The sequence below is a fragment of the Oryza sativa genome, chromosome 3 (genome assembly GCF_034140825.1).
Source record: "Oryza sativa Japonica Group chromosome 3, ASM3414082v1".
Classification (NCBI taxonomy): Eukaryota; Viridiplantae; Streptophyta; class Magnoliopsida; order Poales; family Poaceae; genus Oryza; species Oryza sativa.
Genome location: NC_089037.1, coordinates 31,758,496 through 31,782,909, shown reverse-complemented (window position 1 = coordinate 31,782,909; position 24,414 = coordinate 31,758,496). Strand labels below are relative to the sequence as shown.

Here is a 24,414-nt window from a genome sequence, read left to right as displayed (position 1 = left end):
CGACACGACGAGCCCATGGGCCTCAATGGGCTGGAATAAATGGGCCTAGGTGGGCCGAGGCGGGCTGAGTTCCCGTTATTCCGCTGCGCGTAGTGGCGTCGCGGCGTAGGAGTACGGGGGAAGAACAGGAAGAGCGGAGAGAGGAAAAGGAGAGGAGAGAGATGCCTGCGCCTGTGTAAAATCCTGTGAATTCCAACTCGCCTCCGAATCCTGCGTCCTCTGGTCGGCGGCGCCGCCGCCCCAGGGCCACCACCTCGCCGCCGGTAAACCCTAGCCGTCGCCGCACGCGGGGGAGGAGTCAACAACAGGCGGGAGGAGGGGAGGAGGCGGAGGCAGCGACTGCCCGCCGCGGCTCCGTTTTGGTCGGTCTCATTCGCTCGTTCCTCCGCCCGAGGCGGCGCCGCCGCCCATCGCCTGTTCGTCGAGCAGCCGCGGGTAGATCCATCCGGTGGTTCGCGTGGCCGCGTTGAGGAGGGTGTGCTCGGGGGGAGCGGGGGCGTAGTGAGAGTTGGCGCGTGCGTGCGGCGGTTGGTTTGCTTGTTCTGGAAGCTTCGTGGGCGGCCGATCCGGTTTGGGTGCAATCAGCGGCGGCAATGTCGGGATCGTCGGCGGCGGGGGAGGATATAGTGCAGCACCTCTCGTCTAATTCCAACCCGTCCTCGTCCAAGCTCGCCAAGCTGGAGGCACGGATGGCTGGCAAGGCCGCTCCGGTGCCATCACCGCCGCCGCCGCACCATCTGGTGGTTCCTTCTGCCCCCGCCACCACGTTCATGGACCAGGAGGAGCTGCCCGAGTCCTCCTCTTCCGACGATGATGTCAGCCCTAAACCTCGAACTCCAACCTGCTATTTTCCTTTCCCCCTCAACTACAGTACAGTGTCATATTTATCTCCATCGATTTCCTTACTTGCACATTACTTTTCGACAGTGATGCGATGATTGTGCTTTTTAGTGCTTGGAGCCATTTATAGTGTATACTGTGGTAAACCTGTATGATTAGCTTGATTAATTGTTTCTAGCTACAGATTTGCCAATATTTTCACCTCTAGTTTGTTTGTTTTTTTTTTTTGCTTATACCTGCTAATGCTACTTGCATTCCGTAAATCAGAATGGCGAGGAGTTCTTGATACAGAAGAACATACTGAAGCGCCCGAGATCGCCAGATGGTGATCACGGCCTAGCTGTTGGAAATTTTGAGGTATGCAATATGAAATCGATAGAATTAAATAGTATGGGATAGTCTTTGTTGTACTTGCTTATGGCTCACTCTTGTCATTCTTCTGTTTGGTGCACTCTTTCATTGAAAATGCTAGGGATCAGCTAATGAGGCGGTAAAGCATTCAGAAGTCATGGACACACGGCCATCCATAGACATCTCAAACAGAAAAAAGCAAGGCCGTGGAAGGGGGCGCGGTGGAGCAGGCCGAGGGCGTGGTTCAAAAACTGTAGATCAAACAAGAGCAACTTCAACTTCATCTGCTGTTGTAGCAAATGGTCGACATGATATTTTAACCAACATGGTATGCTGTGTATTTTATTCTCAAGACCTCAGTTGATATTCTTAACCTTTTGTTCTCAGATGGGTATTAAGGCCTTACAACCATATAAGAGAGACATGAAAGCGAACGGAAATTGATATATCTTAGTTTGCTACCTTTCAATATTTTTAGATACATAGGATTTTATTACGATAAAGTGCACATGTTTATGGATATATCTTGGTCATTTGGATAATGCTGAATGCCTGAATTAGATCTTGTAGCAAATATGAGCACTAGAAGAATTAGTTTTCAAACCGGTGCAAATTACATATATATATATATATATATATATATATATATATATAAGAAGTGATCATCCAGAGCACGTACAAATGCGTGTAGAGCAGGAATAGCATGATTGAATTTAGAGTTTTGTTGACTGGGAAAAGAATTAAATGGTGAAATTCCTTTGTAGATGAAAATGGTGAAATAGTTTGAAGATAAGTTTGGACTGATTTGATTTTAACAATCTTATTATGATGATCCCCAAAGGATCATGCATTATGTGATCAAGATATGGTTATCTCTGGGGCTTTTCTATTTTAGGGCAAATTATCTCTGATACTTTTGAAGAATTCATTTGCAGCAACTCAGATTCTAGGTAGTTACGGTGCATTATGTTTGCCTCTTGCACATATATTTATTGTACAGTACCAATTGAATCCTTATGGGGACACACTTCTTCTGTTTGCACCGTCCCGTCTTCCATTATATGCAAAAGAAATATCTTACGCAGATCAGGTGTATGATGGCAACCTACTACATGATGATCCATCCTCATCTTCTAAATTGTTAGTATCTTTCCATCAGGAATCCCGATCCAGTGCTGTGCTTGGCAATGATGATAAGGCTGCCTTACAGGTGACACTTTCTTTACATCATTTTCTGTGAGGTGCACTGTGAATATCCCTCTTCTGATCTTTATTATAGTAACATAGATGTTCTCTGATAGATTATGTCTATCCCTCTTGACCCTTCTTCTTTGAGATGACCTTTTTTATTTGCTTTCATTTGTTTGTTTAAACTGTGCATCTTAATTCCATTAAGTAATCTTCTACAGAAAGCATGAACATATTTATGTGAAATATTGTACTGGAGCATGCCATATCATATAGGTTGTTATAGATACTAATAATGTATAATATACCAGATAAATATGTTAAGAGTCTTTTCTTTCTCAAATGTAAATCTAAAGCAAATCCATTCAATATTTCAACAGGAAGAGTTGTCATTGCTGCGTGGTAAAGTTGCTATTTTGGAAGAAGAGCTTTCTAAATCGCGTCAAGAGTCCACGGAATACCGTCAACTTAGTGATAGGCTAGCGAAGGTATGGAGTTATTCAATGCACACCCTAATGTGATCTCGACTTATCCAGGTCTCTGACTTGTTGGTTTTGCCTCATTCTTCCAGGAATTGAAGGATCTCAAAGAACAAGATCAACAAAAGAAATCAAAGGTTTCATCCTAAGAAACTCAGATGCTATAGTGGCAGATTCTTATTATCTTTTATCTAACCATATTTGTTTACTTACTTTTTGTTCTTTCCTTTGTATAAATTAGACAAATTTACCAAAAAAATTAGAGTTCACCACTCAAGCTTATCATTGTTGAATAATTTGGGAAACGATTTGCATTCTTCTATTTGCATTGGATCTTGAATACCAGAACCTGTCAAATTTCATATATGCAAGAACTTTTTTCCTGATTACATTGGTAGAGAAGGTTATGCACATTGTTGCATATGGGATCCTTGTGAACTGTTATGTGATTGTGTACATATGAGCATGTGCAATGTGATAGTTGGTTTTGCTTTGTGTGTGTACCTTTGGAGGCTGAGATGGGTGCATAGTGAGGTCAGGCTGACCATATTGTGTACTATTTGTTCTCTTTCATCAGCACAGCTCAGAGGACTTAGTCCTACATGCTATTCATGGAATAATAACTACTCCCTGACTATGTAATATTTATGCTCATATGGTGATTTCCACTATTGCAGCAATTGAAGGTTCTATCTGATCTGCTGATAGCTGTGTCAAAAGCAGAGCGGCAAGAAGCACGGATTCGAATAAAGCAGGAATCTTTCCGACTTGGTAACGTTGGTGTTATGAGGTAATCTCCAACATTTCCATACATCCATCACTTAATTTAAAGAGTAAAAATTTATATATTAATTGATTTGAAAATGTATAATGATAGATTTAAAGCTCCTTTTGCTTGTACTGTATTTCTTTGCTATGTGGTTCTTGTTAACTATAGCATTGGAGTGCTATACATCTATGATAGCCTGTACGATACCCAATTTTCTTCCAGAAACAGCTGTGGTAGCTTGAGCCTTCAGTTTATGTATTATGCAGTGTACCTTCTAGTATCGACTACTAAAATTTTGATTGCAGGACAGAACTAGTCACTTTCAGTTTTATGTTCTGGTTATTGACTATCTATTGCTACCTTTTTTTTGACTGCTCTCTGTCATAACTCAGAGCTGGAACTGTCATATCTGAAACATGGGAGGATGGCCAGGCAATAAAGGATCTTAATTCTCACCTTGTAAGTTCTGCAGATCTGTGTATATGCCTTAACTGTGTTCCGCCGTAAAATTGGATCACATATACTTTGATCTGGATAACCTGTCTAGGTCTTTTCCCCCCTATAAGGCGATTAGTTTTAAAACTACCAGATACTAATAATGGACACATCTTTGTTCCATAAGCTTTTTGTACAATTTTGAGCACAGCCACACATTACTAGCAGCCTTAGGTCAATAAAGTCCAAAAAGATTATAAGATATATCTATCTATTCAATTAAGCAGTTAAGCACCAAGCTGGCATGAAAAATATTACATGTCTGGATCAGGCTGAGTCTACTGATGTAACGTGGAGTCGTGGACATGCAGTACCACTTTCTATAAAGCTTCATCCATTAAGGCACAGTTCCTGTTTTGCAACTTTAGAAGCCATGTATCCATGAAGACAAATGCTTGCTATTAATGCAACTGATTTTAGATTTCCTATAGTTGTGCATTTGTTTATCAGGCACAGTTTTTTTTCTCTTGTGAACTGTTATAGTGTTATTGCTATTCATATATTTTATGTGCCTTTAACCTTTATTCTTGATGTATGGTGGACCTTTTGCTGAATCCCTCATGTATGGTGGACTTTTATGTAGAAATCTCTGCTGGAGACTAAAGAAACTATCGAGAGACATAGAAAATCACTAAAGAAAAGACAATCCGGTAAAGTTTCTTCTTTTTTAAAAGTGTTGTCATCTCCCGGCTTAATTGCTTTACAAGGTACCACTTGAATTAGCTTCCATTGGTTAGGCGAAAACTCCAGTGCATGACCTTTTATTCCATGAAAAGGAAGATTATAAATGCCATTACAATCTATGTAGTTTTGCGCATATGTTACTCCATTTCATTCTTCTTAGTGCAAAGGAAAACTCCCCGCATTTACACAAGCAGAAACTAGCAACGCATAGCAGCTTAAGTATGCAAGTTAGGATTCTTGCTGGCACTTATTTTTGCTAGCCACTTTTGTATTGTAGATAAGGGTGATGGCAGTGATGCTGAAACTAGCATGTCTGAGGAAGATGTCCTGTTGCAGGATGAGATATGTAAATCACGGTTAACAAGTATAAAGCGGGTAAAATACTTTGCTGATTATTGTTTTTGGCTATTAAGCATCCTCCTTCCTTAATCTAATTCCCCTGAACTGTATTTTAGGAGGAAGAACAGTACTTGAGAGAAAGAGATCGGTATGAATTGGAAAAGGGTAGGCTTATACGTGAAATGAAGCGTCTCAGAGACGAAGATGGATCACGCTTTAATAACTTTCAGATTCTTCACAATCGCTACGCTCTGTTAAATCTTCTTGGAAAGGGAGGGTTTAGTGAGGTTTATAAGGTATGCCCTTGCTTCAGCTTTACTTTTCAAAAACTATTCAACTAAGGTCAGTCATGACCTCTTTAAATACCAACTGCTTCTTTGCTTATAAAGAAGAAACATCGAACTTTATGATTATTTGTTTATGACTTTGATACACACAATTATTAATGTAACATAAAGAAGGTAAGCCCCTATCGGTGGGCTGCAGTGGGTCCCACCCGAAATGGCCTAAAAGGTAGAAATGTAGGAAGAAGTCATAAAAAAATGAAACAAAGTGGAGGAAATTAGATATATTGAAACAAATATCTGAAACTTGGTGTTTGGAATTAAACATTGAGTAGAACAACTGATAACACACATGTAGTATTACAGTTTTCTCATCAAATGTTCCTTGACCCGTACACTTCCTCTGTCAAGATTTGTAAAGTTTTCGATAATAGCTTTGGTACTTATATATTCATGTTAAAGCATTTAACTAGTGTTTTGAGCTTCATTTGGTGAAGTTACCTCAATGTTTATTGATATAGTATCTTTATCTGTTTCATAGAGGATTCAATTTTGGTATCACCAGCATTTACGTGAGACAGTTTCTTTCTGCAGGCATTTGATTTGGTGGAGTACAAGTATGTGGCATGTAAGCTTCATGGTTTGAATGCTCAGTGGAGTGAGGAGAAAAAGCAAAGCTACATACGCCACGCCATTCGTGAATATAACATCCATAAGACTTTGGTGCATCCAAACATTGTCAGGCTATGGGACATATTTGAGATTGATCACAACACATTCTGCACTGTCCTAGAATATTGCAGTGGTACAACAAATTTATTTTCGCAACGACCTTCCAAATTTCTTTGACATGACAATGTAGATCGTGCGGCCTCTTTTATAAATATCTCCCATTGGCTTCATTGTATAGATAAGGCTGCATGGGTGTTGTTTTTATGCCAGATATATATTGATGTTCTCCAGGCACTCTTCTGTGTCAAACATTCAATCTCTTTGCGGAACTGTTCTGTTCTTTTAGTAGGAATCTTTTTTTTTTCTCGAAAACGCAGGAGAGCTGCATTTCATTTCATTATTAGTAGGAATCTTAATTAGGTTGTTCTTGGTGAAGAGAGTAGATAAATTTTGCCTGAATGTTGACATGAAAGAGCATTTATAATAGTTCTGTAGATTCAGTAGCTGTTTGTTACATTTATAACTTCCACACTCATTTAGTTGTCTTTTAGAATCATTTACCATAGGATCAGTTTGTGCATTCATGGCACATTATCATGTGGGACACATAAGCAAACCCACCATGTTCAATCACTTACGTAAGAAGCACGCACATAGCCAGGATGGGGCATGAATATTTGACTGATATCTGATGGATAATGAGGTCATTATTTAAGGCGGTGAACATAAAAATTAATGAAGCTTAATTGGCTCTAATTGGTTAATGATAGAGGTTTCTTACTTTTTTGTTGCTATCTTCGAATAGGCATACACCTGAATAGGCCCTTTGAGGTTGTTTTTAAGTGGCATGCTGTAGTATCTTTAATTGTTCATGAGACCTTGGCATGTAATAATGCTACATCAATTGCTACCTTTTATGCAGGCAAAGATCTTGATGCAGTCCTTAAAGCAACACCGATTCTTCCAGAAAAGGAAGCGAGAATCATAATTGTCCAAATATTTCAAGGCCTAGTTTATCTTAACAAGAGAACTCAAAAGATCATTCACTATGATCTCAAACCAGGCAATGTTCTCTTCGATGAGGTTGGTGTTGCAAAAGTTACAGACTTTGGCCTCAGCAAGATAGTGGAGGATGATGTTGGGTCTCAGGGAATGGAACTGACTTCTCAGGGAGCTGGAACCTATTGGTGAGCGTGCTCACTTTTCCGGTTGATTTCTGTGTACTAAATTGATAAAATACTCTATCTGACTACCTCTTATGGAATCTTTTATCTGCTGGCATTAAATTGGTATACATGGTGCAACAATGCCTGCACTGTGTAGTAGAGTTGCACACATTTGATGCATCATTCTAGAACCTAAGGGAATTAATAGTTATTGCATGAAGTACAACCATTTTCATGCTACTATCTACCAATGAAATATTTTTTTTCTCTAGTGTCTTATGTAAACAGGTGGGATAGAACAAATGATGTCATAAATTTAGTTTTTATTTATGTTAGTGTTGCTGTTTCCCATTTAGAACCATTGTTCTTTTGGCATGTCAATCATTTGTTTCCTAATGTTCTTCTTTTTCTTCCAGGTACCTGCCACCGGAATGCTTTGATCTTAGCAAAACGCCATTTATCTCATCGAAGGTATATTTGGCAACATGTTTTCCTTTTAATGTTAATAAATCTTTCATATCTTAGTGTGTTAAAGCAATTTGACAAAAACATGCATCAATAAGATCCTTCTATAAGGATGTTAGGGATTCTTGTGGCGTTTGTTTGTCATAAACAGAGACCGCAGTCATGCGCAAATCATGCTCACTTGCCAAATTTTCAGCATTCATTAAGTAGTAATCCCTAGTATGTTAATATGATATTAGCATTACTCCCTCTGGTACAAATTATAAGATGTATTTTGACGGGCATTGAGAACGCTATGACACTACGTGGAGATAAGTAGAGAAGATGAGCTTTCTATCCATACTTGAAAACCTCAGAAAGAATATACTTCGTAGTACAAAAACCTGGACCATTGATTGAGTTAGTGAGCTCCTTGGTTCTGCTTTTTGCCAGTTGGACTGCACTTCACCGGTCCAAATGCTGATTTGAGAAAATAATAGTTTTGCCAGTTTGGTAAGTAAAATAACAGGCTGAATATACTCGTTTGTCATTAAAGCGAGGAAATCACCATTATCCAGTTGGTTAGGTACTTAGATGCATTGTGGGAGTACTTTGCAAGGCCTGTCCTAGTTGCAGGGTTCAATTCCCAGCATACATAACATTTTTTATTTTTATTTTTTTGCATTTAGGCTGTGAGCTGGTAGGACTGGATATGGTTTTATCGTAGTTCGTATACATGGACCGACATTCTTCTAAGCCAAACCAGACCATTCACTGGTTCAGATCATTTCTAGTTTTACCACCGTCCAGTCCAATTCTTGCACTATGGAAAATAGGAAGAAGATCAACATCATGAGAGTGTTACTTAATACAGAACAGGAAAGAGGTGGCGAATGAGGAAAATCAGGGAAAACTATCAAGAAACTCACATGCACAGCTTAAATTGTGTCAATATCGAGACAATTATGTGCCAAATAGATCAGTCTGATAGTAGTTCCCATTGGACAGATCCAGGGGAAATGGCCGTGCAGATGGTTAGTTTTCAGAAGGAGGTGCAAGAGCAGGAAGGTGCAGGTCACAGGTGGTGAATTGATCTGCTGTTGATGGGGATGGGGAATACTGGTTGGGCTTAGTGGTATGCAGGCAATGGCCATGTGGATATGCAATTTTTACTCAAAATGTTACGCGATTCCTTCTTAACCCTTATTTCAGTTAGAGTCATTTGTGAACCCCCTGAGTAATCAATTTAAACCACTTATGGGCAACTTCATCTTTGTTCTGATTGGTGGTAAAATTGATGTTTGCATTCCTGCAGGTGGATGTTTGGTCAGCGGGTGTAATGTTTTACCAAATGCTCTTCGGAAGGCGTCCTTTTGGCCATGACCAGACCCAGGAGAGAATACTTCGGGAAGATACAATCATCAACGCACGCAGAGTGGAATTCCCTTCAAAGCCAGCTGTATCAAATGAGGCAAAGGTATGTTTACTGTTATCTCTGATTTCAGAGTCATCAGTTAGATTGATCCCTTTTACTATATTTTCCATGTTGTGCCTTTGAGGCTGTCCGTTTGGTTTAAACTTTTGTCCCTCAACACACTAGTTTAAATAACATTGCACATAGTTTGGCAAAAGTTTGACCCTGCATCACCTGAAAACTCGCAGGAACTGATTCGTCGCTGCTTGACATACAACCAAGCAGAAAGACCAGACGTTCTAACCATCGCTCAAGAACCTTATCTGTCTTATGCAAAGAGGTAGTCACTCCGAAAGAGTGCAGGACAAGATTTTGGATCGGCAGCCGCTCGCGCAAGAACCCCGGAACATATTTATTTTGGACGGGGATGGGCACCAGCAAATGGTAAGAATCTGGCAAAGCTCAAGAATATCCCGAAGGGTGTTACTGTATATTTGTAAATATCACTTGTGCCCATAACAGCAATGACTAGAACGGCAAGTGAACCTCCTCTTTAATCTAGAGGAGGTAGATTAGGCGTTAATTTTTGAACGGGCCATGCTCTTTTGCTACTTCTTGATGCTCGCACGCGTAATGTGACGACTTTGGCTGGTGCCCAGTTGTTCTGTTAAAAATGGGTTGTTTACGAGGTTGTTCGTCGGCAAGGTCTGCCAAATTACCGTTCATGAAAAATAGATGAACCCTCAAAATTCACCTCAGAAGAAATTTTCTCAGAAAAAAAAAAACTTTTTTGGTTGCACAATGTGGTACTCTTGTCATTTCTGTGTGGATTCAATTTGGACTTGAGGAGCAATACATCAATTCGGGATGCTGTGGGTTTGCTTCGGCATGGCAGACGATCAGAGACTTGGACGGCCCACAACATGCCCGAGAAAGGCCAGGCACGAATTCGCCCCCCTCTCCTTTGTGCAACCGCGCGCATCGCTTCTTTCTATCGCGCTGCCGCGTCGGTCTGAAGATTCTCCGCCGTCGCTGCCGCCTTCACGCCCATGCTGCCTCTCATAGAAGATCAACGGGCCAGGTCGGTACCCCTATATGTGTGCATCTGCTTATTAAAGAATAAGTTCACTTTGACTCCCTCAAAAGTGACCCGAATCTAATTCGTGACCCTGAACTCCAAAACCAGATATGTTGATCTCTAAACTGTTAAAACCGATGCAATTTGACTCCCTCAGCGGTTTTGGAGGGTGGTTTTGCTGATGTGGCGCCTACGTGGCGATATTGACAGAGTCTTTGTTCCACGTGGCGTTGACGTGGCATTTACGTGGCATTAGAATTAAAAAATATGCGTGGGACCCATTAGTCATTCACACAAAGAAATGTGGGCCCACTAACATGTGGGGCCACATGTCAGTCCTCCGTGTCTCCCTTCCTCCTTCTCTCCCTTCCCTCTCTCTCCCCTTCCAAGTCGGACATGCGCAAGGGCGTGGCGGCTCACCGGGATCCCCGCCGCCACGACCACATCGCTCTGCCGGCGCCGCCCTGATGTCGCCCACCTTGCTCCTCGCAGTGAGCCGCGCCGACCACCTCCTCCCCCGCTCGCTACTTGATGCCGCCATCGGCTTGCTCCTGCCCGCCGCCATCCCCATTGACGCATCAGTCGGGACCAAATGCGTGAGACAGGAGACAAGGAAAGGCAGCGTCCTGATGGTTCGGAGAACTCAATGGTATCCTGAGCTACCGCTAATGCCTTTGGCTAAGAAGAGGATGAGGAATCAGCAATCATAGACAATGCCTCCAGCAGAGTTTGTGCAGATGTTGCTTGCCCCTTCTCTGCACACCTGAAGTGGAAGAAGCAAGCTCAATGAGTAGAAGAACAACTTATATGAGGAGATGCACAATCCATATTACCACCGTGAGATGTAAGTTAGCTCACGAATGTGATTAAGCGTTACATGATATAGTGGTATAATTTGCAAAAGAGATGGATATCACAGCCGAACAAGTAACATACAGATTAACCAAAAATCATAGAAAGCCCCATCGACAATCACTTGGAACATAGGGAACGTAGCATGGAGATGGCGGAGAGTAAGAAGCACGGGATTAGGGATTGGATTGGTGACACCCAGCGGAAGCGGAAACGCAAACCAGGCCGACTATTCTTCCTCCTCTCGCTCTCCTCCCACCCTCCGCGGCTTCGCCTTCGCAACCGTGAAACCGACGGAGGCTTCGGGATGCGGCCGCGGCAGCGAGAAATGAACTCCGGCGAGGGGAAAAATCGAAGCACTTATCGGTCGGTTCCCAGCAGCATGCGCAAGGTTGTGGCGGTTCGCCGGGATCCCCCCGCCGCGGCCACATCGCTCTGCCGGCACCACCCTGATGTCGCCCACCCTGCTAGTCGCGGTGAGCCGCGCCGCCCACCTCCTTCCCTACTCGCGGCTTGATGCCGCCGCTTTCTCTACCACCGCCACCACCGGCCGAAGGGAAAGAAGAAGGGGAGAGAAAGAGAGAGAAGGCAGAGATGGAGGAAGAAGCAATGAGACAGGGAGGACTGACATGTGGGCCCCACATGGCAGTGGCCCACATTTCTTTTTGTGTGAATGACTAATGGGTCCCACGTATATTTTTTAATTTTAATGTCACATAAGTGCCACGTCAACGCCATGTGGAACGAAAATTCGGTCAATATCGCCACGTAGGCGCCACGTCAGCAAAACCGCTCTCCAAAACTGCTGAGGGAGTCAAATTGCACCGGTTTTAACAGTTTAGGGGTCAAGATATCTGGTTTTGCAGTGCAAGGTCATGAATTAGATTCGGGTCGCTTTTAAGGGAGTCAAAGTGGACTTATTCCGCTTATTAATATCTTTACTCCATTATTCTTTAGAAAGGTTTGGACATTTTAAACGCAATTTATGGTGCATCGAGACGAAGCCATTTTTGGTGTAAATGGAATTTCTCATAATCAAATTGATCCTCATTATGCTCGCCAATGAGGATCGAGCATACACCAAAACAGAGAAAAATAGTATCAAGGGAAACAATGGCAGGGAGTACGAATTCCCATTTAGTGAAATTTTCATCTTTCCTATATCTCCTTATCACTGCAGCTAAGCTAGCTAGTAGGTCCTAGGCTGGGTGGTGAGGCCGAATCCGAGCGGGAACAGCGGGTCGTAGTGCGCGTCGCCGTAGTTCATCGGCAGCTGGTCCACCGACTTGAACCACGTCCGCGGCAGCTTGCCGGTGAACCCGTAGTCGCCGAACAGCACGTCGGTGACGCCCTGCCCCTCGGTCCCCGGCAGCCACGCGGCGACGAGCGCGTCCATGGCGCCCAAGAACGGCTGCACCACCACCGGCCGGCCGCTGATGAGCACCGTGGCGCACTGCGCGGCGCCGCATACCGTCGCCACCGTGCTCGGCCCGGGGTCCGGGATGGTCAGGTTCAAGCTGTCACCCTTGGTCTCCGTGTACGGGTGCTCGCCGACCACCACGATGGCGTAGGAGAAGCCGCCGTTCTTGACGAAGTCGGCGTCGGGGTTCTCGGCGAACACCACCGTCGTCGACGGGTCCACCGCCGCCTTCACGGCGTCGAGGATGGTCATGCCGACGGTGATGCGGCCGGTGTCGCCCTGCCACTCGATCGTCCAGCCGCCGCACTGGTAGCCCAGGTTGTCGGCGTGGCTGCCGGCGACGAGGATCTTGGGCGCCTTCTTGGACAGCGGCAGCATCGGCTTGTCACTTGTCTTGCCGTTCTTCAGGAGCACCAGCGACTTCCTCACTGCCTCCCTCGCCAAATCTCTGTGTTCCTGGATCACAAATTCACAATTCACCGTCAATAATCTCCTGAAATAAATTGAAGCAACATTATGATTTGATTGCATCAGATTGTGTCACTAGTTACCTTCTTCCCCAGCTGATCAGCCATGCTCGAATCGGGCATGGGGTTCTCGAAGAGTCCCATGGTGAACTTGACGCGCAGAATCCTAGTCACTGCGTCGTCGATTCTGCTCATCGGAATGATGCCGTTGTTGACATGGCTGGTCAGGATGCTGATGAACGACTGGTAGTTGTTCGGCACCATGATCTACAAGTAACATCACAATTAATTAATCATCTTGAAATCAAATACGCTTGAATCTAAAACAGCAAGCACACTTGTACTAAGAGTGACAAGAAAGTTTGTGTTCTCACCATGTCAATGCCGGCAAGAACTCCAGCCTGGACAGAGTAGGAGTAGTTTGAACCTGCTGGTGTTGTGATCCTGTCAATTCCCTCCCAATCCGAGATTGTGAAGCCCTGAAAGCAACACAAACACAAACAAAACTCAAGATGATGAACATCTGAAAAACTACATTATCACATCAATGAGAATCTGAAACAAGTGGTTTGGGTTGATGTCTCACCTTGAAATTGAGCCTGTCCTTGAGGTAGCGGGTGACGAGGTCGTGGTTGGCGTGCATCTTGATGCCGTTCCAGCTCGAGTAGGAGATCATGACGGTGGAGACGCCCTTCTGGAGCGCGTTGAGGTACGCCGGCATGTGGATGGTCATCAGCCCTCGGCGGTCGATGATGGTGTTGTCCTCGTTGACACCATTCTGCGTGCCGCCGTCGCCCACGAAGTGCTTGGCGCACGCCGCCACGTTGTTCCTGGCATTTCGTCGAACACCCAGCGTTCATCAGGCGGACGAACACACAAAGAGACACTTGAGTGGCACTGTGTGTCACGAGGTGTTCTTGAATAGGACTTACTTTCCGGCGACGTAGGGCATGCCGCTGGTGAAGTTGGCCGGGACGTCGCCCTGCAGGCCGGGGATGAGCTCCGTCATGGCTTGCACGATGCGGTGGTCCTCGCTGTAGCTCTCGTAGCACCTCCCCCACCTCGGATCCCTGCACACCTGTTGTTGTTTGATCAACGTCAACGCCATGAGATCCCCCGATCCATCGCCAATGAGAGTTGAAGCAAAGCTAGCACTGTGGCTGGTGGTGACCTACCGCGATGCACGGCGCGAACGCGTACTGGATGCCGGTCGCCCTCACCTCCAGCGCCGTCGCGGCGCCGATCCTCTTCACCAGGTTCGGATCCCTGCTCAAAAACATCAAACAAAACCGGATCTCTCGGTTAGTGAAAAATGGAAGCAGCTTTGCAAATCTTGGGGAGAGGAGAGCTGCTTGCCTTGTGGCGCCGAGCGCGACGTTGTGGGGGAAGATGGTGGCGCCGTAGACGTTGTTGTGTCCGTGCACGGCGTCGATGCCGTAGATCATCGGGATGCCGAGCCGCGTCGAGAGCGACCCCTTCTGGAAGTCGCTCACCATGCTCACCCACTCCGCCGCCGTCGCCTGCTTCCTCGGCACGCTCCCGCCGCCGCTAAGCAAGCTCCCTGCCACGCCACCCGCAAAACAAACACCTCAGCTCGCCGCCGCCGCCGCCGCCATGGCCGACGGCTGTGTCTCTGAAGAAGAACAATGCTCACCGATGAAGTAGTCCTTGAGGACCTGCGGCGACGCGACCTGCCGCTCGATCTGCGTCATCTGGCCGATCTTCTCCGCGAGCGTCATCCGCGCCAGGAGGTCGGTGACGCGCGCCTCCACCGGCTTGGTGGCGTCCTTGTACAGCACGTATTGGGCCTCGCCGTACGCCGCCCAGGTGAGCAGCAGCACGGCGGCGACCACCGGCGCCGCGAGCACCGCCATCCTCTGCCGGCGAAGGAGCGGGAGCAGCCGCCTCCGGACCTGCGCGTGCCATTCCAGGAGCACGATGAGAAACCCCGTGAAGCAACCCTCCAGCGACTCGAGAACGCCGGAGCAGTGTCTCCGGCCGCCGCCGCCGCCGCCGTTGCCGGCCATTGCGGGCGGTCGGTCAACGGCGAGAGGAGCCAAGAATGCAGAGAGGAAACGCGGCAAGAGGAAACCATGACGTCCTAACAAACTACTGGGTCAAAATCATCAGAGCTATTTTTAATTTATTCGCAACTGTGAAAGAAAAAGACACTGTTTTTCCACTGTCATTGCAGATCTCTAGCAGATGTTAACAATAGTTTATTAGCATTCTCTAATGGACATTTTAACAGAATGATTTACTCCTAACAAAGAGATTAACTGGCCACTCTACTGTAGAGTTGCTGTGCTTTTGTACTTGAAAAAAATAGTACCAAAAACATTTGGCAAGGTGTCTAAATTCTCAAACAGTAACAAGAACTAAAATTTTACTTTGCAAACTAACACAAAAACTGAAGTTTGGTATGAATAACCAAGCAAAACAGAAATAAGCTATGCCATCCATGAAGGCAAACAAATCACCAGAAGCAGAAGCAGAGTGCTCCTCTTGCAGTTGCGAATTTGCACTGCTGCAAATTGTGGAGCCTTTGCAAGAAGAGGAAGGAGCCAAGCTTATATCAGCAGCAGTTCAGCACAGCTGCATTTCTCTGTTCTTGCACTGCACAATTCCCATGAGAGAAAAGGCAAGCAAATTCAATGCGTTTGTTGCAACCGACTGGAATCTCTCGCCCCACACCCAAACCCCAAACCCAAAGCCACCATTTTTGCCTTCCTAAAGCTCACTGTATGCATGAGCAACGGCTAGATAGACGGCGAGCCCTGACACGCAGTAAACGCCAAGCAGTGCAGTGTTCACCGCGTGTGCGTGTGCGTTACTACTGTAGTTTATTTACTAATTACTACTATTAGGGAGAAAGAAACCTCCATGGGTGGAAGGATGGTCTCTTGGTCTTACCAGAAAGCCGAGTTGCAGGAAGGAAGAAGGTGGCTATGGTGGGTGAGAAGATGGAGAAGAAGAAGAAGAGGCGTGCTTCCTGCTCTCTTGTACTCCGTCTCCCGGCGATGGCTTCTTTATATAATAAAGCCAGGAAATGAGATAAGGATCGAGGAGTGGTTGGAGCAGCAAGGGCTATGGAGAGGCATGGCCTCATGAAGGCCGCCACAATGCGGTCCAATCCTCCCGCCGAAAAATATCATCTTCTTCCTCCTCTCGACAGTGCGGCGGAATTGTTGGCTTCCGCCACGGCGAAAACAACGGCATGAGACAGAAAGCGAGAGAAAGAGCAAAAAAAGCTGCGCGTGAGTTACCGAACTCACGTGAACCCTCCCTCTACAAGAGTTTACTACAGTTTACTCGAGGAAGACGACGACGGCGACCAGAGCAAATGTGAAACTGTGAAAACCGTGCCATGCCGTCAATCAAGCAAGCACACAAATGACGCAAAAAAACTCACTCTCTGCTGCAGCTTCTTGATCTCCATGGGAGGAGGAGGACGATGCAGAGACAGAGACAGAGCGTGAGGGAACGGACGAACACGAGGCCGGCAATGGCGGCAGAGAGGAGACCTAGCTACATCTACCACCAAAGAAAGAGAGGGAGAAGAGTATAAAAACCACCCGTCGAGCGCGGTGGTGACGGTGCCTTGCCGATGAGGCGATTACTTACCGGAGTTTAGAAGCGACGGCGCGGTTGCGTGGCGAGGACTGACGGCGACGGGCGCGGCCGCGAGACTCCACACGTACGAACCTCGCCGGAAAGCGACGCCTCACTCACCCACCACCACGAAAGCACAAACCCACCCACTGTTCCTCTGCAAATCTTATATCCACAATACCAGGATAATTCTTGCCCAATCCCCAATCTCCTCCTCCGATCCACTGCCCAGAAAATGGCAGCCAAGAACTCGCAATATGCCAAGAAATGGCAGGAGGAAGAAGAAGAGGAGGATGAAACGGGCCAAACGGCTAGGTATGGGGTGATGATGAGATGGGTGAACCGCCCAATCGACGCAGTGATTTTTATAGCGCGGCAGAAGCACGAACACGAACTGATCATGAGACGAAGAAACGGACACGGATGATGAGTGGCAGCCGGGCAGGAAAAGCGCGCAGGCGCAGACCACCCTGGCATTAGATTAGCAATAAATCCCAACGTTCGAGTCGATCCGACGGCCGAGAACGCTCTGGAGGTGGCGCCGGGGTTGGGGGGGTTAGGTACTTGGAACGTGAGATTGCCTGGTTTTTTTCCTTTTTCTTTTCTGTTTCAACGACGCTTTTTCCCACGAGAAAGCCAACGGCTAGCTCAACTCAATCCCATCGAGACGTTTATTACTCCTGGTGATGCAGATCTCTATGCTTGTTGGTCATTGCATCTGGATTTCTTTTTGCTCGCTTCACGAGATGCAGTTGATTCCATACTTTTGTTCTGTTCTGGAGTAGGAAGAGTAGTTTTCAATCTCTTCCGTGACAAAACCTGTTTTCAGGCTGCGAAACCGGGACGCAATCAATGTATTCCCAAACTTCATTTAGACCTGGTTTAGTTGCCAACTTTTTTATCACATCGAAACTTTTCTACACACATAAACTTTTAATTTTTTCGTCACATCATTCTAATTTAAATCAAACTTCTAATTTTGGCATTAACTAAACACACCCTCACTTCAAAAGCTTGGAACAAAGAGATGCTAAAATCTAAGAAAATAAGCTTTATCTAAAAAAAATAAAATCTAAGAACAAAGAGATGCTACAAATCAAAAGCAATGAAGCTAGAGAGTAAATTGGCATGCATCCTTTTTAACGTAAACGAGTGCTTTTCACGCAAATGCATGCCCAGAGGAAACTAGCAACAGGATGCAGGTGCAAACTGTGAGTAGTTCATAATTACTCCCTCCGTCAAAAAAAAAAAGAGAAACTCTGGGTTTCCGTGTCCAACTTTAACTGTCCGTCTTATATAAAATTTTTTATAATTCGTATTTTCATTATTGTTAGATGATAAAACATGATTAATATTTTATGCGTGACTTGTCTTTTTAATTTTTTTTCATAATTTTTTCAAATAAGACGAACGGTCAAATGTTGGACACAGAAACCAGAGTTTGTCTTTTTTTTTTAGGACGAAGGGAGTAAGTCGTGAGCAATTGTTGATGTAGACTCTCTCAACAATCTGTAAACCGCGTGGATTAAGATTAATTGTGTTCTTTTCTTATGTTTTTCAACTTAATTTATACAAGATGATGTCCTTGATATTTCCTAAAACAAAAACAAAAAAGAAATGATGTCCTTGGAGTAACATCTTCTCCCTCCTCTTATAGTATGATTATATCGTTGAAAATGATCCATCTGTTAAAAGGATCATTCGAAGACTTGGCAACTATCATTTTAGTAGAAAAGAAGACGTGGGCAGTGATACTGATACAGACCATACATATACGTATACAATGTACTTATGTACGTAAGGGTTCCGGTGAAGAAAAAATAATCTGAAATCTTTTCTTAAGAGCATAAATCTGACACACACATGACAGTAGTAGTTATTAGTAGTAGAAGTATTGGAGTTAATGTACGCTTGGCTAATGGAACAAAGTTTGGATCACGTACAAGGAACAAATTAAGTTAGTGACGGGTGATTGATGTAGCCATGTCCTTTTATTATGCATTTTATTGAAGGTTTGTCTTTGCTTTGAAATTTCCCTGTAAACTCGACTTTGGTTGCGTATCTCTTTGATATGCGGGAACTAATTAACGAGTTAATCCTTATACTATCTTAAGAAAAAAAAATCTATGGGCATGCAAGCAACAATGACAAAAGCAGATCAAAAGGAGGATCTCGTGAAGGAACATGATTGAAGGATACCAGGACCAAGATAATGCATTGATGTATACCATATTTATTGAATTTAGTGGTCACTTTATTCAGGACATGCTATGTTGCTATTGCGTGTGCTCTCACGTTTGTCCACAATGAAATGTTTATCTTAGAAAAGAAAATACTCCCTCCGTACTCATAAAGGAAGTCGTTTAGGACAATGTTTAAGTCAAACCTTGGGAATATAAATCATGAATAATTCTTAATTTGTTGAGTTTTAAGATGGAAAAATTATATGAATAGATTTGTCTTGAAAAATACTTTCATAAAAATATACATATATCACTTTTCAATAAATATTTTTATAGAAACAAATAGTCAAAATTGTGTTTTGTAGACCGTGTAGCTGTCCTAAACGACTTTCTTTACGAGTACGGAGGGAATATTAAAAATCCCCTTATGTTTTGTAGTACCAAATGTTTCTCCTATCTCGTGCTCCACGAGCAGGTTTCATCAGCGGCAGCAGATGTATTGCTTTATTTAGGTGTTGTTTAGCACAACTCTATATTCTAGATCCAACGTGATATACCAAATGTTTGATGCGGATCTAGGATATAGGCTATATCTCCCTTTGTTTCTAAATATATAATAATGCTATTTACTTTTAGATATGGCATTTAAAAATTCGTCTAGTGCAAATATAAGAAATAAAATCACAATTAAAATAAAACAAGTCAGAATAAAATAAATAAAACTAATATAGTTTTTCTTACTAGGACAAAATGACCAAACATCATGTCACGTTTACAAGGCAGTTAGTAGCATCATATTTTTAAAATCGGAAGCAGTATATATCTCCTATTACATGTAATCCTTATAGCAGGTACAATACTAGCAGATTATTAGCCGGCTACAAATATATTTTAATGAGATAAAAGTTAAGAGAGAAGAACAGCGGGCTACAAATCTATAGCTAGTTGCAGCACGGACTCTAAGACGCAATGTGTGTATGACAGGTGGGACCGTATATTAATAGTATAGTAAGCAACTATTGTATGAATTGGCTATTAGATTGGTTATAGATGAATTGAAGTTAGTAGTGGGCTATACTATTAAACTTGCTCTTAGTAATTTAACTTCAGGCTTCATGCTTTACCGAACTTCGAAACATTTTTGCTTCCGTATTTTAGCAAGAGATTTGCATGAACTTCCCAATCCGTACGTTTTTTTGACGATCCGAAGATCGTCTTGTGTCGCCGGTCAATCCGAGGGCCCAGAGCAAGTACATGCTCAGCTCAGCTCAACTCTTGCCATTCAAACTTGCACATGCTGTACTGAACAGAACCACATTGTGGTTGCCCAATGTGTACTCCAGGATCTGTCGATATTCTCGTCATCAAATACCCAAGCCTTTGCCACCTTGAGGTACACAATGGAAAACTAGTATAAGAGCATCTACAATGTGCCATAAGAATGAGCCATAAGAGCTTATGACTAGTCATATACATTATATGCACTAGCCATAAGACATTAAATGCTAAAAATAGCCATAAGCTTATGGCTCAACCTTAAAAAATAAAATAAAAAGATAAAGCACAGATGCATGCTAAAGAGGATGAGAATAGATTATTGTATGGTGAGACCTACTTTAAAGTAGAATTTGTTTACATAGATGTGGGATCCATCTTAACACCTATTCTTGCCTTCAACATTGTGGCCATAGACATAGAGTATAGTGGGATCTACCTTATTTCTATCAAGACCTTAAGCATTGATGTTGCCCTAAGTTCTCAAAAAAACCTATAAGTTAAGCTCTTTTCTTTTTAGATTGTCTATCGGATTATTTTCTCTCTTCAACAATGACGGAGCGTGGGGCTCCTCCCCGGGAGACCGCGCAGGCCCCCCCTTTGCCGGTTCGGCCGGGGGCGCTAAGTGAGGTTCTTCACCCTCGATCTGTGGAATGTTCGCGAGAGAGCAAATGCACAAGACACGGGCGATGTAGACAGGTTCGGGCCGCTGAGAAGCGTAATACTCTACTCCTGTGTTCTGGTGGATCTGTGTGTGAAGGAGTTACAGAGAGCTGGAGAGCAAGAGAGTTCAGGCTCTAGAACCCTTCTTCCTCTTTCTTTCCTCTACGAGCTCAGGTATTCCCAGAGTCGTCCCCCCCTTTTTTTTCTTTTTTTCCCTTTCTTTGGTGGGCAAGATCCACCTTTTATATCTCAAGGGGATACCACATGCACCACGTCTACCTACTCTTCTTTTGGGTGGGGACCCACCCTATCTTGACCAAAACTTGGCTCGCGCCTTCGCCTGGCACAGGGGATATCCCTGTCATTCCTTCATTAATGGGTTGAGATTTGCAATGGCCGCTATCCGAATGACCCTCCGATGGGATGGGTCATACCTACCTCCACTCCGCCGGAAGCAGATGCAACGTGGGAGCACGGTTGTCTGCCGATGACATGACCGGCGTCAGACCAGTCACAAACCGGTCATTCTTGTCCACCACGTGTCAGTTTAGCATGCTGCACGTCTGCCCTTCTTCATACAATGACTTCCTTGCCATGGTTGCGATGAAGCCTGGTATGAATCTGGCCGGGACTGACGTGCTAATTCCAGGAGTTAGCACGTCGGCTCCGGCTAGGGACGAGTGCCTGGAGGCTCTCATCATTCCGACGGGACGGGGCGAGGCGTGTGACAGGCCGCCTGTTGCCACCTAACCCGCGATCTGACCGGTCTATGACCGGTCACACACTGCGACCGGTCACGGACCGGACGAGCGCACGCTGCGCCGTATTAAATGCGGCGTGGCGCGCTCGTCCAACCCGCAATAAATGCGGTTAGGTGAGCGCCACTGTGCTCACCTAACCCACACACGTGGCGCCAATACCACAGGGGGTCGGGGCGCCCCAGCCCTCGAGGCCGAAACGGGAGCGGCCCGACCCCTCGGGGAGACAGAGGGAGGGGTGGCCACGTCACCCTCGGGCCCGACCCCCCCGAGGGGGTCCGGCCACGTGGGTGACCGCGGCTGCCCAAGCCTCTAGTCACGATACCCCCGGTCCCATGTCACCGACAAACAATTTTTTAAAATATATTATAAGCTATTTATTCAGTTTATTATAATATACAATACTCTTATATCACAGAATGTAACTGGTCAGATTTGTTCAGATTTGTAGTAATATCAGGATAGATGGATATTTATTCATCCTTAACATTAAGAACATCAGTTTGGCCCATCAATTATATGAAAAGAACACTGCATGCATTAGCTTCGGTGGGACATGACTATCTAAGGTGCGTATCAGAGCAATCAAGCAGAGAGGTGGCATATCAGCTACCGCACGGTACTTAATGAAAGTTGTTGGTGCTATAGCTATTAATACAACGACGATAGTACGGAGTATTAGCTACGATGGTAACTTTAGATGGTGCTAGCTACGATGGTAACTTTTTTTCTTAATCAAGTTTAATCAAATTTATAAAAAAATTTATCAACATCTAAAATAACAAACTAATTTTATAAAATCTAACATTGAATATCAAAATAATAATATATTTGTTTTATGTTAAAACTAGTAATATATTTCTTTATAAACTTAGTTAAACTTAACTAAAAAAATATCAAACGACTTATAATAAGAAAGGATCTAAAGTTTGGATTCAAACTTCAGTTATTTTTTATCACATCAACTTGTCATATACACATAACTTTTCAGTCACATCATCTTCAATTTTAACCAAAATCTAAATTTTGCGCTGAAATGAACGCAACCAAATAAATGGAGTACTCCACTGGCTAATGTACTGTGTGCAGTACTAGTGGGGAACAAATGATGCTGCAGAGAAGTGATGACAATAATTTAACCGGGAGCATGCTTCTCCTCACATGATGCGATGCATCGCACGCACACTCACACTCGCAGTACCACACCATGATTAAGCTTTGGCGACAACGACGGCGGCTGTCTAAACAGATACAAGACCAGATGAAACGGCCGCCAACCACGGACTGAGATGACTCCACAGCCCACGGTGTGTATGTGCGTACGCTCTCCATCGCTTCGCGTGCACGCGACGCGACGCTCCATACGTGCAAACCCCGTCGCGGACGTGATTGCTATACACACCGTTGCTGCGAGACCCGGCAGGTTCACGCGTGGAAAACATCGTTCAATCAACGGCTGCCCCGACGTGTACGCTAGCTCGCCTCTCGTATCACATGGCACGCAGTTAAAATAAAAAAAAAGGAAAAATTGCTAAATCGCATTGGACGGGAAATTATGAGCAAAATCTTACAAATTTTGATCTTAGGATCTGCTCGGCAATTCATACCCGTCCTCCTCCTCTAGCTACAGCAAGATCCAACGATCTTAGGCAGTCAACGGTGATCAGTGGTGGAGCCAGAATTACATTATAGTGGGGGCTGAACTAAAATTGGCCGACAAAAATCGAGACATGTCTTATGTAAATTGACTATATATCTAATACAAAGTGTAAATATATAGAATTAACGAGAAATAAGTATTATCCATACCAAAACAATCTTGAAATATCCAATAGATGATGACACGATGTGCGACACTAGCACACCCTATCGCCAATTATTCTTCATCAGGGGTAATCTATACAAAAGAAATGTCAAATTAATGAATAATGACAATTAACAAACAATAGCTTCAAATAATTTAAAGTAGGGAATGGAGGCATGGAGTAGTAACATCCGACTTGCTTTCATATCTTCAAACCTTTGGATAATTTTTTCATTACTAATACTTTTAAAAATTTGCTTCTCACTATCTCAGTATAGCATATCATCGAGTCATTTAGCCATCTTCACAATCTAGCAATATAACAAAGTAGCAAACTAGGAATCACAATCTATGATTTTTTGAAGACTTGAACTATCAATAACAACTAGACATGACAATTGAAATTGATTTTAAATGACAAATCAGAAATTTTATATACCTCACTTGCTCAAATCCTCAATTGTTGAGTTGTTGCCTTGCCTCTTGGCGCTGTTGCTTGCCTTGCTGCCTTGGTGGTTGCCTGGTTGGTGCTGTCCGGCTTGCCGCCTGCCTTGTTGCTGCCCGGCGCTGCTGCCTGCTTGCCTTGTTGCCTCTTTGGCTGCTGCTGTGTCGGCGCGCCGCCGCGTCCCCCCGCCAGCCCGCCCGCGCGCCGCGCCCTGCCTGGCTGCCTTGCTGCCGCCCGGCGCCCCCATGCCCCAGCGGCCAGTGGCCGGTGAGCCGCGTGCCCTGGCTGCTGCAGTGCCGGCGCGCCGCCGCCGCGCGTCGCGTCCCATCGCCGGCCACCGTCCGCCTCACCGGCGCTTGGAGCTGGAAGCCATCGCGCGCCGAGTGCACTCGTGTGCCGCCGCCGCCACTAGTCTCCGCCTCTCTTCGGCTGGGGAAAAAAGATTAGGGTTGGCCGGTTGGGTAGGGTTGTGGGATATTTTGGGCCTTCCCAGCCTGTTGGGCCTTCTAAAATCTCAGAACAAAGTTTATTTTAGACCCCCTTTGGGATTAAAATTGTAGGGGGTATTATGTGGGCTCTAATGGTTCGTTAGGGGGTAGTGGGGGCTTGAGACCCCCTGCCCCCACGCTGTCTCCGCCACTGGCGGTGATCTAACGAGTTTGGGTTTAGACATCGGCATGAAGATAGGCTGAGGGCAGGGAGTGGGAGGATGTTCACTATGCTTAAATGCCC

General features: G+C 44.8%; 2 protein-coding genes and 1 long non-coding RNA gene across 7 annotated transcripts; 1 reads left to right on the top strand and 2 right to left on the bottom strand.

Moving 5' to 3' along the window:
• The first annotated feature begins 107 nt into the window (after positions 1–107).
• On the top strand, positions 108–9,810 carry LOC4334117 (serine/threonine-protein kinase TOUSLED). The gene is made up of 16 exons (XM_015776395.3): positions 108–815; positions 1,108–1,197; positions 1,313–1,519; positions 2,351–2,401; positions 2,760–2,867; positions 2,951–2,995; positions 3,536–3,648; positions 4,020–4,086; positions 4,706–4,772; positions 5,084–5,181; positions 5,262–5,441; positions 6,024–6,234; positions 7,024–7,288; positions 7,684–7,738; positions 9,027–9,188; positions 9,374–9,810. Exons 1-16 carry the CDS (start codon positions 594–596, stop codon positions 9,467–9,469), a joined length of 2,037 nt encoding a protein of 678 aa, XP_015631881.1. The 5' UTR covers positions 108–593; the 3' UTR covers positions 9,470–9,810.
• A 2,252-nt stretch (positions 9,811–12,062) lies between these two features.
• Positions 12,063–16,893, bottom strand: LOC4334116 (uncharacterized). Of its 5 annotated transcripts, none has more exons than XM_015776762.3 (9): positions 16,567–16,893; positions 14,597–14,855; positions 14,299–14,503; positions 14,118–14,208; positions 13,875–14,020; positions 13,529–13,772; positions 13,317–13,421; positions 13,027–13,209; positions 12,063–12,931 (listed from the first exon to the last, which is right to left on the bottom strand). In XM_015776762.3, the coding sequence occupies exons 2-9, from the start codon at positions 14,814–14,816 to the stop codon at positions 12,245–12,247; spliced, it is 1,881 nt and encodes a 626-aa protein (XP_015632248.1). In that variant the 5' UTR covers positions 14,817–14,855; positions 16,567–16,893; the 3' UTR covers positions 12,063–12,244. The 5 variants fall into 5 exon arrangements, with proteins under 5 accessions (XP_015632248.1, XP_015632247.1, XP_066164531.1 ...); XM_015776761.3 differs by lacking the exon at positions 16,567–16,893 and adding an exon at positions 16,355–16,539; XM_066308434.1 differs by lacking the exon at positions 16,567–16,893 and adding an exon at positions 15,856–15,946.
• Positions 16,894–22,944: 6,051 nt separating this feature from the next.
• On the bottom strand, positions 22,945–24,113 carry LOC9269281 (uncharacterized). The gene is made up of 2 exons (XR_001544227.3): positions 23,677–24,113; positions 22,945–23,330 (listed from the first exon to the last, which is right to left on the bottom strand). It is a non-coding gene; the product is annotated as an uncharacterized lncRNA (long non-coding RNA).
• Positions 24,114–24,414: the final 301 nt, after the last annotated feature.